This window comes from Spea bombifrons, chromosome 12 (assembly GCF_027358695.1).
Source record: "Spea bombifrons isolate aSpeBom1 chromosome 12, aSpeBom1.2.pri, whole genome shotgun sequence".
NCBI classification, from domain to species: Eukaryota; Metazoa; Chordata; class Amphibia; order Anura; family Pelobatidae; genus Spea; species Spea bombifrons.
The window spans coordinates 9,679,467-9,695,781 of NC_071098.1; the positions used below are offsets into that span (position 1 = coordinate 9,679,467).

Consider the following 16,315-nt stretch of genomic DNA (forward strand, 5'->3'; position numbering starts at 1 on the left):
AATGCTACCCATAGCTTTTGTTTTTCAATCGGTATAATTGGGTTTAAAGGCGCACTTCATTCCTATTGTTAAGGTAAATGCATATTGGAGCTCATTTTGCATGGACCCCAGTGTATTCGACTGCATAATCAGCACACACATCATGTAGTTATTATGTTCTTCTGATTCACTTAACTCCTCCCCAGCTCCTCTATTGAAAGCAGGAAGCATACTGCAGTACACTCCTTGCTCATGCTGAGTAGAGCTCCCATTCCAGTCAATAGGGTGCTGAGTTTTACCTTTGAGCTCAGCTGTAAAAATAAAACACATAGTATGTCTACATGGAAGCGGGATGCACAGCAGATGATTAAGTAGCAATCTGGTTTAGCAGTCTGCATGTCCGACGAGTAAAACCACATAGACTTCATATGAATGCTCACAGTTAGCATATATATCTAAAGTAAACCACATATCTGTGACTATCTTGTATATGACAAAACTTACTTCCATGGTTAGTAACGTTCAAAAAAAGAAAGATAGGAAATGCATGTAAATGCCATATATATAATCTGCACCAAGGAAAGGGGGCACTGGATGGTATTGCATCATCTTCAAGGTACTATTCATTTAAAGACATGGATAAATCATAAAGAAGTAATCATAAGTATAATGCTACGCATTTTTTTCAGGAGGAAAAACACCATGGGTTGGATTCTTCTAATCCATGATAAATTAATCTCCAGTATTAAAATACCAATCCCCCCCACATACTGAGATGGAAAAACTTTACAAAAAAATCTAGCCACATAGATATTGTTTTTCTATAGATAGAACCATCGGATTTTTTTTTTATTTACATAATTATAAACCTTAACCATCAGCCTTAAGAATGCACCCAGATGCACATAATGGAATATGAATTGCTCTAAAGTAATGCCACGGTGTATAGTGCCTACACTGAACAGGGATGCAAGAAAGAAAACCCTAATCATAAAACATACACTGTTATTCCCATTAAACGCTGTTATTTCTGTTCTTCTCCATAGTTCCTGTATATTTAGACACAGTTTTAAAGGCATTCATGCATGCTCTATCATTCTAAGTGTCTGCTGGAGTACTTAGCATTGTTGGTTAGCAATGCTGTTGGATATTGTTCCCGGCGAGAAATTGTTCCACCTTCGAGCGCATTACAATTGAAAATGTGACTGTAGTGGTAAACATTTACTGCCCAGCAGGGAGCACAGCTTGCATCTATCCAATTACATTTTATTTAGAGATATTATATGAAATCTTAGAGCGCCACCTAGAGGATATAATGGGTAATACATATCACAACATGTGTAGTGCGGACTTTTTTTGATTACTAGTTTAGTCATTTATTCCTAAACTTCACTGGCATGACTTGCCTCTTAATCTAAGTACCTATTGCAGAAATGCACATACAAAAAAAGATGCATCCGCACCAATGCCCCCCCTTGCCAGCTATGGGGTATACATTATATTGATCTATTTTTTCATTTATTATTTTATTTTTTAGTCTTTTGCTCATATGTACTTTTTTTGCAAGACGCTAGAGGGTTTCCCTAAAAGTAATAATATAATTAATCCATACTTGAGCTTCCAGGCTTACTATTCCTACAAACATATCAACCGCACATCACTGCCGAGGTCGGCGAAGGTCAAACTTCTTCCGAATCCAACAGGTCTAAATATACATATATCTATACCTTTATAAATAAAAGGTCATTTAACACTAAGTTGGCTATTTCCACCAAAAAGTGGATTTATGGTAAGGAACCTTGGATCTTTGATGCTGTGGCTGCACATCACGAGACCCTATTCTTTCTTTTTTCTATACTGTTGGGCTTTGGAGTATTAAACACATTATTTAACCTGCAGCATCGGAGCTGGAATATTGCATTTCTGCAGTATATGTGACATTGTGTTGTAGGTGCTCTGAGTGTAATATTTGTGTGAGAGTCTCACATCGTGTTCGTTGCCTGGCAATAAGCCTCCTCCGGACTGGTTTTAGTGGGGAATCTCTGGGAACGCTCTGGGAAGTATTTTTAACATCGGTAGGAGATTTGGAAGTAATGGTGGGGGGTTGAAGAGCTTGTATTGCCATGGCTGGCACGGATTTGCACTACAGGAAAATGTTATGTGGATGGAAGGAGGTTCTATATAACAATATATGTGTACCTATAAATATATATATATATATATATATATATATATATATATATATATATATATATAATGTACTTTCCCAAAAGCAGAATCATCTGATGATCTCCTGCTAGAGGTGTGAGAGCAAAATGTAGCGTGGGGGTCAACCAAGCCAAACTCCAGATCCCCACAAACCCCCCGGAAGACAGTAGGCTAATACAATGTGACAAACTATAAAATGTAGGATGTGGGAAGGTAACATATACACTTTAATGATACACTTTCATATTGATTATTGCACCAGCCTCCTTAATTCTGAATGGTCAAATTAAACTTTGATACTAAATATTTCCCCCGGAAATGCTTAATTCTAACCTTGTCATGTGACACGAGGAGAGGTCATTTATAGGTGGAAAGGATTTGTTGTCACGGGAGCCAGTTAACGCGCTTGCAACTTTTTCTGTTCTAACACTCACACTGTGAAAGAAACCATATGTGCCTAGTGCAGGGCTCGACAAACCATGGGCGCCAGGTCGCCATGGCGACTATCAATCACTTTCTGGCGCCTGAAAAGCAGGGAGGCTGACACTCAACTCAGCTACAGGGGGTGCTAAGGACGGGTGCCATGGGTACACCGTAAGAGGTAGAGTAAGAGGCGGGAGGAGGAGTGTGTGTGTATAGTATTACAGTCCATGTGTGTATAGTATGTGTGTATGTGTGTATATGTATAGTGTCAGTGTGTATGTGTAGTGGCAGAGACAGTGTTTGTGTGTATATAGTGCTATAGTCAGAGTGTGTGTACTGTAGTGTGAGTATGTATAGTGATAGTGTGTGTGTATTTATAGTGCCGGTATATATAAGTGTGTAAATTTGTGTATGGTGTCAGAGTCAGTGTGTGCAAGAGTGTGGTGTTAATGTGTATGAGCATATGGTGTTGTGCGTGTTACTGTGTGAGTGTATGTCAGCATATAGTGTTAGAGTATGTGTTTTAGTGTGTGGTGTTATCATGCATGTGTATTAATGTCTCTTACTGTACGGTGTTAGCGTGTGTAAGTGTATGTTAGTTACAATGTAAATTAATATCTATCAAATAATTAGTAACTATTTATCAAGTTATTAGTAGATGGTGGAGCATCACCTTAGAAGGGAGAGGGGAGATATGACCGTGAAATAAATGAAAATAAAAACATTATTGTGGAAAAAACTGGCTTCTACATCCAAAGCAAATTTGTCGACCCATGAACTAGCGTAGCTTGTGGATAATCTCACATTGGGAGGGCTTAATTACAGATATTTAAAAAACTGCCATATGATATTTTTTAAACTTTACACAAGATATAGGCATTATATTCTGGATGGATCTTAGATAGGTTAAACTTGGGGGAATTGTTTGTTTTGTCAAAATTACAATGTAATTTAAGTATGGGAAATTACCGTCAAATGCAACACCAGCGGGTGGTCCGTAGGGAGCCGTAACCAGCATTATCTTATAGACCCTGTATGGTGAATTAATGGTTCGTAGCTCGGTACCTGACTGAGACCGAGCAGCATCTTAACTTGATTCTTTATTATACCAAAAATGTAAACTCGCAACAGGGTATGTTTTCTTGATAGAGCCCCTTTAAATAAGACTTCTGTGAAGGCTGTGGATATCGGATGTTTCAGCTATTTGTAGCTGTGTTCCAAACCCTAGTGATGGAGCGAGCTGAAGCCTACCTCTGAAAGACAGTGAATTTCTCTCGGAGGCAAAAACAAAGTTCCATGCGCGGCTCAGCCGGATGACTAATGAAGTACTCAGAAGTTCATTAGCATTTCTATATACTCTACAAACACTGCAGGCTAGTGAATTAAGGGACCTCTCCTGACGAAACTGTAAGCGGATTGAGTCAAAAGAATGATCTCTCTCAACAGTCATTTGCAAAATTGTGGATTCACACCACTGTGTTGTGTCTAGCGATGCTACAGCAGCTCGCTAATTGATATATAATGGAGCATAATTGCAACCAATATTTCCGCGTGGCACATTAACATATTTTGATGCTAGATCCCAAATTTCAAAATAATGGATGTATTTTTCACACGATCCTAGGTAGAAGTGGTGTAAAGCTGTGTTTGGGAACCAGGTAGATTTGTAATGGATGAGGACACATTTTATTTCTTTCAATTTAAGGATAAAAAGGCGTAAAATAGGATTTGTTTGTAAAGTCACAGCATGCGCTGTAGTGTTGCACAACATTGCAGGAGGACACATGGAGAAACATTACGGACACTAAAAAGTAAAGCGAGCCCTACTGGAAAAAAAGCACAGGACCTTCATTAGGCATTTAAACTGAGACCTCAAATAAGTACCCTATTTATTTGGAGGGTTCCATTATAGTTGTGTCTACACAATCTGGATTGTAAATATGAATTTGGCAAGCATATCCATAAATGATGATAATAACAATATAAATGCAGAATTGAGCAGAATTACACAATGTACTTTCACATCATGGACATACAATTTGCGTTAATTTAAAATGAAAACAAGGAGTGCCAGAGGGAAGAGGTGCAGGTAACACTTGGGTGATATGGAGCCCTTAAAGATAGAGAAGCAACAAGGTCCCTGAGCGCTTGAGGGTTTAGCTAAATATTAAGCTGTGTGTAGGGTAATACTGCGGGTTACCTCATAAATGGTTCCATCGAAGCAGCGCAGAACACCGTGTCCCTGTCGTTGATCCAGCACCCAGTCTCCCTCGTAATGATCTCCGTTTCTAAAATAATAAGTATAATTATTGTCATAACTGCTCTGTAACCTCTGTCTACAAATATGGCCATTTTACATTGTTTCTTCTTTTACCAACGTTCTTTCCAGGCAGAATCTACAATAAGATGGATCCTGGATGTGGGTTTCCAAACATCAATGCTGAATCCTTCCCCAGTTCCCCATGTGGGCTCTTTGGCAGCCATTGTTGTTAGCGTGGCACATGTCGGACAGAATTATCCAGAGTACCTTTCGGGGCGGTTTACGCATCAAGTTTAGGGACATTATATCAAAGGACCCTTTGACTGTGCTTGGTCCAGGATTAGCATTTGACCCCTTCCTTTTCAAGAACAGCCCCATGGCTGATGATTGTACTTATGCCAAGGTCTCTGACGGGTTCTGTCTCAGCACCATAAGCACCATTTATAATATTGTAATATATCACGTACAGCCTTACGGTAATAATATATCATAAACACTTGGTCCCCTTTTTCCTTTAAATTTCTATGCCAGAAAATTGCATTTCTTGAAACAGACCATATGCCTTTACAAACATCTCCATCAGATGATTCCCTTTTACCAAAGACTGTTCGTAAATCTCTAACATTTCAAAGTGCTGTAAATAGAAAATGAGAAATATGTTCACTGCACTCAGTTTTGCATGTGCAAAACATTACTTCTTTAACCAAAAAAAATGTTTTGTTTTTCAATCTATAACCTTTTAGGCCCAATTTGACAGGTATTGGATCTTGGCATGGTTAAAAACGTCGTTTATTTTGCATGTTTCATCAAAATGATTATTGTGCATTAATCGTGGAAGTACAGCTGCTCATAACAATGACTTGGCCCGTCGCGTCCGCCTGATCCCCTTTTACATGAGTGAAAGCAGATTCGATTTATAACCCAATCTCTGAAATCCAGTCTTTATTGGCATCATCTCTGGCCGATTTTCATGCTGTTGCAGTTAAATACGGTGTCAATTTTGTCTCTGCACGCAGTTCTAAACAGCACTGGGTGGGGTAATGTCTAAACAAATATGATTACTGCAATATAATAGAGAACATATGCTAGGACGTTCCATATTTCAAATGGCATTGTATAACAAACCTAAAACACTCTCGTTTTTATATATATTATGAGATCCCCATGGCATGTAAATAAAACTGAACCCTCTAGCCAGGGTTGGGTTTAGAAAGGCTGACGATCATTTGCAAGGCCCGTCCAGTATAATCGTGCTTCCCGGACCCGTAGTCTTTGAGACACGCAACAAGAGAAGTATTTTAGATCTCATAAAGGCACCCGACTAAAGCTTTCTCCTGTAATACACCGAAACCTGGCACTCGAGCAGCTACAGGAGTGTCTCTAGAACATCTCTTAATGAATTGGGAGTCAGTAAAGCACCATATTTCTCCCTGTGGCTCTGGAACCATAGCCACTGTTTAGAACTGTATATAAAAGGTGGCCAAGTGGAAGTTACAACGCAGATCTGCTCCGTTGATTTTACAGATCAGGAGATCTCCGCAACCGGCCCATCATTCTGAAATTCAGGACTGTCTGGTGAAAACAAGGACTGTTGGGAGGTATCCAATGGGGTCTGGGTGCAGATATTCCTATGGGTACTATATCCAAAACGTGATTCTGCTGCAGTTTAAAAAGTGGTGTTGTTACCATAGCAATCACTTTTCAAGTTTTCCCAGTGGTTTTATTTGTGGACGCCATTTATATTGTATCTATAATAGCTCTTTTTAGAGGTTTGTAGTCAGACCAACTCCAAATAAATGTAGTTTGGCGATAGGATCCAGCCCATAATTTATGGAAATCATATGCACGTTTGTGGCTGTAATGCTAATTCAGCAAAATACAGATTAATCTATACAGCACATAACAATATAGAAAAATGTGGCAAAAAATGAGCTCATATTTATCCAAATCCAACACATATACTGTACATCTGAGCTTATACGGTTATTTATCATATTATATGGTGCCTTATGCTATCTTTGGACTGCTGCCCGATAGCCTAATGTGTCAGGTGGGGACAAAGAATAAATGTGTTACTACATGTGAACTTTTTTCCTGTGGGATAGCCCTCGTCTCAGATAGCGCTGTCACGCTGGTGCCACTCGCCACTAATAGAATGGATCCCACCTGCTGCTATTTCTGTGCCAACCCAAAACAGTTGAGGTGCCAAGGAAATGAAACATTTGACATGTGGCCAGAAAGCCAGCTTGCGTTACACTTGAATCTTCGGAAACCCATTTGGAATGCATGACGTCAAAACATGTGTTTCATAAGATTAGAAACCATGCACGACCAGGGTGATGATATCCCTCTGGCCGACGCAAGCGGCATTACATGACCCATGCCGCAAGACTAGAATTTACAGACACATACCAACATTTTCTTCACGTGTATTTTTAAAGTCGGTATGTGGGCAATAAACAAATAAAATAATAATTAGGGTAAAAAGAAAAACATGTCTTCTATTACTTCCATTTAATCTGGTTTGGCGACTCACTTGAAGCTCATTTGCCCTTCTCCATTTTTTTTGTTTTTGTGAAAGCCTCCTCGGTAGGTCTGCCTTTCTTTGTCAATTAACATACCATGTCCTGTAGAAAAAAGGATAAAAAAACAATATCATGTTGAAAACATACATTATCCATACTGCTCTGCAGACCACTGAAGGTCATTAAGGAAACTTCTTAAGTAATTAACCACATCCAGAACCTATTTTTCTAAGTGGAACAGCATCTTTAAAAGGGAACAGGAGAGCCTGCAGTCGTTATACCTAAGGGCACATGAGAATGTGCATGTAATCCAGTAAGAGTCCTCTATCCAAACAGCAGAGTTTTATAATTAACTCGTAACAATATTATACATATTATATAATACTGTATATACACTTATACATAAAATATTACATAGATAGATAGAACGATAGATAGATAGATAGATAGATAGATAGATAGATAGATAGATAGATAGATAGATAGATAGATAGATAGATAGATAGATAGATAGATAGATAGATACAGATAGATATATAGAATGATAGATAGATGATAGATAGATAGATAGAATGATAGATAGAAAGATAGAAATATAGATAGATAGATAGATAGATAGATAGATAGATAGATAGATAGAATGATAGATAGATTGATAGATAGATAGATAGATAGATAGATAGATAGATAGATAGATAGATAGATAGAATGATAGATAGATAGATAGATAGATAGATAGATAGATAGATAGATAGATAGATAGATAGATAGATAGATAGATAGATAGATAGATAGATAGATAGATAGAATGATAGATAGAGATAGATAGATAGAATGATAGATAGATAGAATGATAGATGATAGAATGATAGATAGATAGATAGATAGATAGATAGATAGATAGATAGATAGATAGATAGAATGATAGATAGATAGATAGATAGATAGATAGATAGATAGATAGATAGATAGAATGATAAACAGATAGATAGATAGATAGATAGATAGATAGATAGATAGATAGATAGATAGATAGAATGATAGATAGATAGATAGATAGATAGATAGATAGATAGATAGATAGATAGATAGATAGATAGATGGATAGATAGATACAATGATAGATAGATACAATGATAGATAGATAGATATAGATAGATACAGATAGATAGATACAGATAGATAGATAGATAGATAGATAGATAGATAGATAGATAGATAGATAGATATAGATAGATAGATAGATAGATAGATAGATAGATAGAATGATAGATAGATATAGATAGATAGATAGACAGATAGATAGATAGATAGATAGATAGATAGATAGATAGATAGATAGATAGAATGATAGATAGATATAGATAGATAGATAGACAGATAGATAGATAGATATTGCTTTACTCACCTTCTCTTACACCAAACACAAACTCTCCCTCGTATCTTCCGCCATCTTTGTACTGCATCACACCGTGACCATGGAGTTCCCCGTTCAGGAACTCACCAGAATATGTATTCCCTAAAACGCGGTGACATTATAAGAAGACTGTGTGTCCGCTACCCTAACAAAAGTACATCGGTGATTATATTATCCGCTTCAAGCTAATGGGGTGGTATTTAAGAATCAATGAAAGGCCAATTACATCTTCAGCAATTACTGAGATAAGTCCTGATGAACACAGCGCAGCCGTGTCGACGTATCCATTTTTCTTTCGGTGTCGCCATCACATTATACACTATTGTGAAATAAGCATAAAATTAACCGACGGGCGAAAACAAGCCAAGATGATTGTTGAAAGTCGATAACCTAACCGAAGCCAGCATCAGTATTCATGTATGAACCACTAAGAGCGATGTATTGATTTAAAGACTTAATTTAACATAAACAATGCTTTAAATCTTCCTTATTCACCGGCGGTTGTTAACGGACTGAGTAAATTAGAGCTGAGCAAGTAGTGTTGTATTCATTATTAAGTTACATAGCGTAATCTTTTTTGATAGAAGAACCAGAAAACGGAATTACTTATTTTATTATAACCACATTACTGTGTAAAACGTTCAGTGCTGTGTTTAAGGAAATTGTTGTTGCAAGAAGAAATCAGATTTTGGGGGTTTTTTGCTTTAAATCTCAGAATAGACGTATTCAGACCTGCTAGTTTTAGGATGATAGGATGTGTCGTAAATCTATAGTGTTAGGAAAGTTAGGAATGAACCCCCAAGACTATGTTTTGAAAGGCAGATTGTATCACACCTGTACTGAGATAATTAAAGGTGGTGTTCCCATTAAAAAGAAATAAATAACTGAACTCTTTAGCATGTCTGATGTCTGCTAAAACATATAGAAACAATACATTGTCACTAAGAACAAAAGGTCATTATTTATAATAAAACTAGAGGGTCGTAGGCTTTAGGTATAATGTAAGGAATTAAACTTTACTGAGAGGATGGTATATAAGTGAAACAGCCTCCTATCAGAAGTGGCAGAAGCTAATACAGGGAGGGAATTTCAAACATGCCTGGGATAGGCATATTACTATTATTATTATTTATTGTTTTATATAGCGCTATAATATTCCGTGGCGCTGTGGGTTCTGAATCTAAGACCAGGGACTGATTAAAGTCTGACTCTTTACATCAGGGAAAAATGGCCAGACTAGATGGGCCAAGTGATTGTTATCTGACGCCAAATTCTGTTTTCTGCAACAGCCTGTCAGTGTCTGCTTTTGTGTCGAAAGACCATTAAGCATTCCCCAAAAATATCAATGATGTCATTCTAATTTAATAACGAAAATGACATCTTTAGACCGTTTTATATTTTATGTATTATTTATTCTATGCTTTATAACATTTGGAAATGTGAGAAACTAATGTTTATGTAGTTCCGTCAGTCGCTGGCTTGAAGACGCTCGCCTGCCACCGAAGTAACTCGAATTCTTCTCAATCACAGGGCTGCCATCAAGTGGCCACAGAGGGTTACTACAAGTCATTCAACAGCCTGGGCTGAGAATTCTGTACACCAAGTCAGGGGGTGTTCTTAATCCCCAGTTAAACTAGTTTCTGGAGACAATCTGTGAAACTGCTTCACCCAGTACCTAGTAAACGCCTATGGTTTAAGAATGGGAAGTATTGTTAGTTTGCTGTATAGGCATGCCTCTACAGTATAATGCATTTCTTCTTCATCTGAGACAAAACATACGGTGCCGAAATACTCACTGATTCATCTCAAATATTTGAACTATAGCCAGCTACTATCCCATGGTCAAGACCCAGAGTAAAGTGGCTTTTGGGGGCCTAATTGGTCATTTGCAAGTATGATTTGAAATTTTGACAATTTGTTTAATCATTGGGGTTTCCAAAACATCCTTCTTTGTGTAACTCCGGTGCATAACAAATATTAGTCAGTGCGTTCTACTGCATAAACCCTTTAATAATGAATTAAAAGTAACTATAATTATTAATTAAAGTAAAAGTATTATAAGTGCCGGTATAAGAACACAGAGAGGGCATAAAGACACAGAATCATACAGAGAAGTAAAACGTCTAATAATAATACAAAAGATTATGTGTTAAAGCAAGATTAACCTAATTTAAGTTATTCATCAATCATTTTTCCCTACATGAATAAAAGCAATTAATTATCATATAGGGTAAAGGCAATGTATATGGAACAGTTAGCTATAGCTGCCTGTTGGAATTAAGATTTGGGTTCACTCTAATACCTAAATGAGTGGGAGGAAAGATTGGAATGGAATGAGATCACTTATGAATTTTAAGCTAAAGATATGTACTACTAGTGATGGGATCCGGGTTCCAGACAGACTGTAGGCAGGGGTGATATACCGTCAGTATTCCATTTCCCCGCTGGCGTTATATCATCATGCCTACATCAGACATATATTAATCAAATGAGTGAAAATCCAGACAGGCATTAAGCATAAGTAACACATCGCCTGCTGGGCTCCTCTGTTCTTGAAGGCACCATGTCTCTCATGAATAATTCTGTGTTGTATATGCAAATGAGCAACTTCAAGTGATATAAATATATATATATATACGGTATATATCTGTTTGGGGTCACTTAGCTGTTTTCATGGAAAACAAGGACATTTCTAGCTGTAACATAATTGCAAAAGAGTTTCAACGATCAATTAGCCCTTTAAACTTGGATTAGCGAACAGCCATTGGAACACAGGAGTGATGGGAGTGATAAAGGGCCTCTGTACGCCTAGGAATAAATTTCATTAAAAATCAGCCGTTTCCAGCCACAATAGTAATTTACAACATTAACAATGTCTGCACTGTTATTTTAATAGACAAATCTGCTTTCCTTTCAATAACAAGGAAAATGACCCTGACTATCCAAACAGTACAGTATATATACCGGTATATATATATACTATATATATATATATATACATCAAGACAAGTTAACGTGGCAGTTGGTAGATTGTTATCCATAAGGCTTGTTATCTCACAGTACAATTTGCTCATGAGACTTCATGAATTATCAGCTGTGGGACACGTGAGATCTAGCAGTGGTGACGCTTCACAAGACTATTACTCTTGGACCTCAGCTCACCCTTGGAACAATTCTTAAGTTACACTCTACATACAGTCTACTCACACAACCGCAGGACACATAAGGAGCCAACTTTGTATCCAGTCGGTATATTTGATGCAAGATGTTTACTATAACAATCAATAGTTTCTCCAGTTGGTCCTCATTTATCTTACTCCTGATTCCTGATACACGGACCAAACCGACTACTAATTTGGACAGCGCCTTGCCTTAGTCTCACCCCAACTTCTCACATTGAAGCCCAGCTAAAAGCATTTCGATCTGCAAACGTCACATGCAGTACTCAAGGTTCTTCACCCCTTAATGACAAAGCCCGTACATGTACGGCCTCAAAATGCATTGTTTTCAATGGGTTTAGGGACCGCCTATTGTCCTTAAGGGGTTAAAAATGTTACAGAAAGTGGTAACTAACAGCAAGGTTTCTTTGTTTTGTTATCTATTATGACTTTGTTATATTCTTCACTTACAGTTCCTTAAGAGCCTCTGTTAGTACATTATAAAACGTACCACTGTTTATGTTCTTTATAACCATTTTTACCCTAAAAATCTTATTTATAATAAAGCTCATTTATAAGCACATTCTATGGAATTGTGTCATAATATAGTGGAAAATGAACTATAATGAGTTAACTACAGAAGTGTTAAGGTAATTATGCAATTGAAATAAATCTTATTTTCCTTTTTTCCATGACATTACATCTTTGGAGCTGACTTTTCTTTCCGATGAGGTCATAGCTAGGTAAAGGCTAACCCCCTACTGATTCTGAAAATATACAAAGTGGAAAGTTTCAGATTTCTTAAATATTAAGAACTTTTAGATTCTTGGTTGCAGCGGACTGGCCGATAGTTTACAATAATAAAAAAAGAGATTCAATAACTTTTCTACTTAATGATACTGAAACTAACCAGATAGTGCCCAGTAACGCAATCCATTGCCGGTCATCTCACCGTCCCTAAATTCCCCTTCATAGTAACTTCCATCCTTTAACAGAAACTTCCCATGACCTGTAAAAAGACATATTATAGTTCAGTTATTCATATTTTTCACTAGCATCAAGATCAAAATATGGATTTTTATATAAAACCATATTTACGAAAGTTAGGCTTTAACACTAGTGCTGCGCGTAAGCATTTGGGACCTTAGATGTCTCATTTTCTCAGCAATTGTAACAGAGGATGATTACCCTTTGGGTTGTTCTGATTTGTTTTTTGGGGGGGCGTAACAAAAAACTTTTTTGTTTGTGTGTTTTTCTTGGGAAACCACATATAGCTTCCAGGCTCTTTAGATTAACAAGGACACCACAGCTGGGTCCTTAATGTGATCCATCTATAACTCCCACTTAGTCAAATGTATGTTGGGCTGGACTGGGTCACATGAACTGAGCTTGTTTTCCGTTTCATGCCTTTGGGCTACAATACTACAGACCCAATCCCCAATCATCTTTTCTTACCGTGTTTTTTACCAGCTTTCCATTCACCTTCATAGCGGAAAAATGAATTTTCATAAACATAAATTCCATATCCTGAAAGCAGGCAATAAACACATTTCAATTAGCGACGGCATACGTGGTTTTCCGATTTATCTCCAAGCTATAAAGAATTTCTACTTTTTCCATACTTTGGGGAATTGCTAATTAAGGAACAAATAATCAGGAATCAATAAGGGAAGTAAAAAAACAGAGGTATGAAGAACTGATTACACATATGATACACACAAATATATATTTCTAGAATATTAAAATCTGATCATTCACCCTAATACTGCCCTGATATATATATATATATATATATATATAATAAATTATTAAAAAATAATATTAAAAATTAGGTTACTAAAGTGGAATTTTCGAATCCAAGGCTAACTGGCTTTTATGATTAATCCAGCCATTTTTACAGATTTTTTTTTTGGGGGGGGTACTTAAGTGGCTAGAGCTGAAATAGACCCTCTGGATGCCGTAATCTCTAAAAGGGTTAATAACCTGCAATTATTCCAAGAAACCCTTTTCTTTTCTAAAGCCTTTCTACCAATGAGAGTCTCAGGATCTGGACCTTTAGTGCTTCATTTTTGCCAAGAATATGTAAAATCGCAGCTTACACTTTTCACATAAAATCACATTCGTTCAATATGAAGCCGCGGGTAGTTTTTTAAACAAAACGTCAATCTGAAAGCTCTGCCAAAACAAAGAAGGGCTGTTTGCTTCACGCTGTCCGAAAAGGTTATTTTTTTTGTTTTAAAGTCAGTGTATCGGATGGCAATTTATTAGAAGTTTCAATGAAGTCAGCCTCGGTAAGCAGGTACACGCAAATCAAAATTCACAGGACCGCGTGGAGCGCAGAAGACAATATGCTCAGTGAGTCAGAAATATTTCTTTTGGATTGCGCTAAAACAATTTTGCAGCTGCTGTGCAAAGTTTAGCTTGGCACAATCTGTTAAAGTTATAATTATTTATTCAAACACAAATCTGTAAGGGTACGTGGCTCGTGAATGCAGCCCCAATCTTTTTTTTTTTGAGGCTACAAAATGCTTCAATAAATTGTTCTCTGCATACATTCTTTACATGGTATAATTGGCTATCATAACGATCTCTCATTCATTTCTGACTACAATGACGCGACGTTGTTCGGGGAGCATTCATGGGCAGGGGGTTCGTTGAATACACACATGGGAGAGCTGGCAAGGAAGCGGCGGAGTTAATGCCCCCCGTGGCTCCTGATTTGAAGATTTTGAGTCAGCAGCTAAAGCCTTTTTGTATGCTTCTCTTGCAGATCACCATTATGATGTCTAGAGTAGCAGGAACGTTTATGGAGCATTTATGCAATCTGTATGGGCTATCTATATGTAGCATGGGGGATAGATACATGGATGGTAGATAAATGGAACTGCCTCCCATCAGAAGTGGTAGAGGCTAGTACAGTGAGGTAATTTAAACATGCATGGAACAGGCATATGGTTCATGAATATAAGATCCAGACTGATTCGTATTGGGATTGAATCCTTTTTATCAGGAAAAATGGACAGACTAGATGGGCCGAATGGTTCTTATCTGCCATCAGATTCTATGTCTCTATGCCAGTAGTGCCAGTGTGATCTTGACATCTACGCCTCTGGACCACTTAGTCAGGCATGTATCCCAGACTAATGTTGCCAGCCAGAGTTCATGGAATACAGAAAAAGCCTGCAAGGCCCTCGCAACAAATATATTTTTCTCATGTCCCTCTGAGATGATCATTAGTGAATTAATTTCTGTTTGTTTCAGAAAAGGTGCAGGGTTGAAACAGCTGCTGGACTATCTAGAAATGAGAATATTGCTGTAGCATCACCACGCGATAAAACCACAATAAACATAAATGTCTTTTATGCATTAAATGTAAAGCGAGTATAAAAGATTCAATAATTGTCTGACTGATGGAGCGGTTCATCAGGGGACGGGGCTAGCCATGTATAAGGGCATGCCTAGCAGCTCAAGGGGCAGTGCCAGCCACATACAGTGAGAGATCACAATACACAAGCTGAGATCCATGTATCATCTCTTATGAGATTCCTAAAATGTATGGTACTTATATCAGTTCCACGTTATCAATTAACATTAAACTGTTAATTATCTCACACCCCCTACATGGCTTTGTGGTTAATAATATGCAATTTTTCACGTTTTGTTGAATTTCCATAGTCTGTTTAATCTTAATAATCTCCCCTCGTCATTACCATGCCGAAGCTGCTGCTTCACATTGCCAATGTAGTAACGTGAAGTTTTTCCGAACGTACTGGGGGCCGCCATCTTGCCGGGATGTTTACGTAGAAACCAAACCGTTCGGTTGTAACTAAGGGCGTGGCTTGACATCACTGGCGGACCAATTGGAAATCGGCACCTGGCAACCCAGCGCTTTCCAGGTTGAGGAGAGCGCATGCGCATGATTCCCTCCGCGATTATAGACTGTATTCGTTGAGTACCAATTCCCTGTCGGTGTGAATTGCGTTATGTGTACAGATGCTGTGCTGGATTCAAAGAGTTAACACCAAATAAACGTAAAATGCATTATTATTGTGTTTTATAGGTAAATGTGACAAATCAGTTGAAGAAATAATTATATAGTATGTCTGGTATGAAGAAAGCTGGATGATAACACGATGCAATTCTGCAACCTCTTTACAGTCAAAGCTGGACAACATGAGAATTCCCGTGCCGGTTTTGCCTCCAGTAAGCAGTCCTTTTAGCGAGTTTCTCTGCCCCAGAGGGGCTCTTTAACTTCATTGTAGAAAACCTACACCTGGAAATGATTCTGCACTGTGCTAGGCCCTGGTGATCAGACATGCTCATCAGACATCAACTCTGTAGGCCT

The 16,315-nt window shown here is 37.7% G+C and overlaps 1 protein-coding gene across 2 annotated transcripts in view; it reads right to left on the reverse strand.

Annotated features, from left to right (window-relative positions):
- MORN1 (MORN repeat containing 1) overlaps window positions 1–15,765 on the reverse strand; it is a 90,057-nt gene extending 74,292 nt beyond the window's left edge. Inside the window, exons 1-6 of one of the 2 annotated variants that reach the window (XM_053452250.1) lie at window positions 15,681–15,765; window positions 13,426–13,497; window positions 12,923–12,979; window positions 8,804–8,914; window positions 7,407–7,497; window positions 4,811–4,898 (exon numbers count right to left, since the gene is read on the reverse strand). In XM_053452250.1, coding sequence (XP_053308225.1) covers window positions 4,811–4,898; window positions 7,407–7,497; window positions 8,804–8,914; window positions 12,923–12,979; window positions 13,426–13,497; window positions 15,681–15,753 — 492 coding nt within the window. In that variant the 5' untranslated portion in view covers window positions 15,754–15,765. Of the gene's footprint in view, window positions 1–4,810; window positions 4,899–7,406; window positions 7,498–8,803; window positions 8,915–12,880; window positions 12,980–13,425; window positions 13,498–15,680 lie in introns of both variants that reach the window. The other variant, XM_053452249.1, reaches the window with a different exon arrangement.
- Window positions 15,766–16,315: the final 550 nt, after the last annotated feature.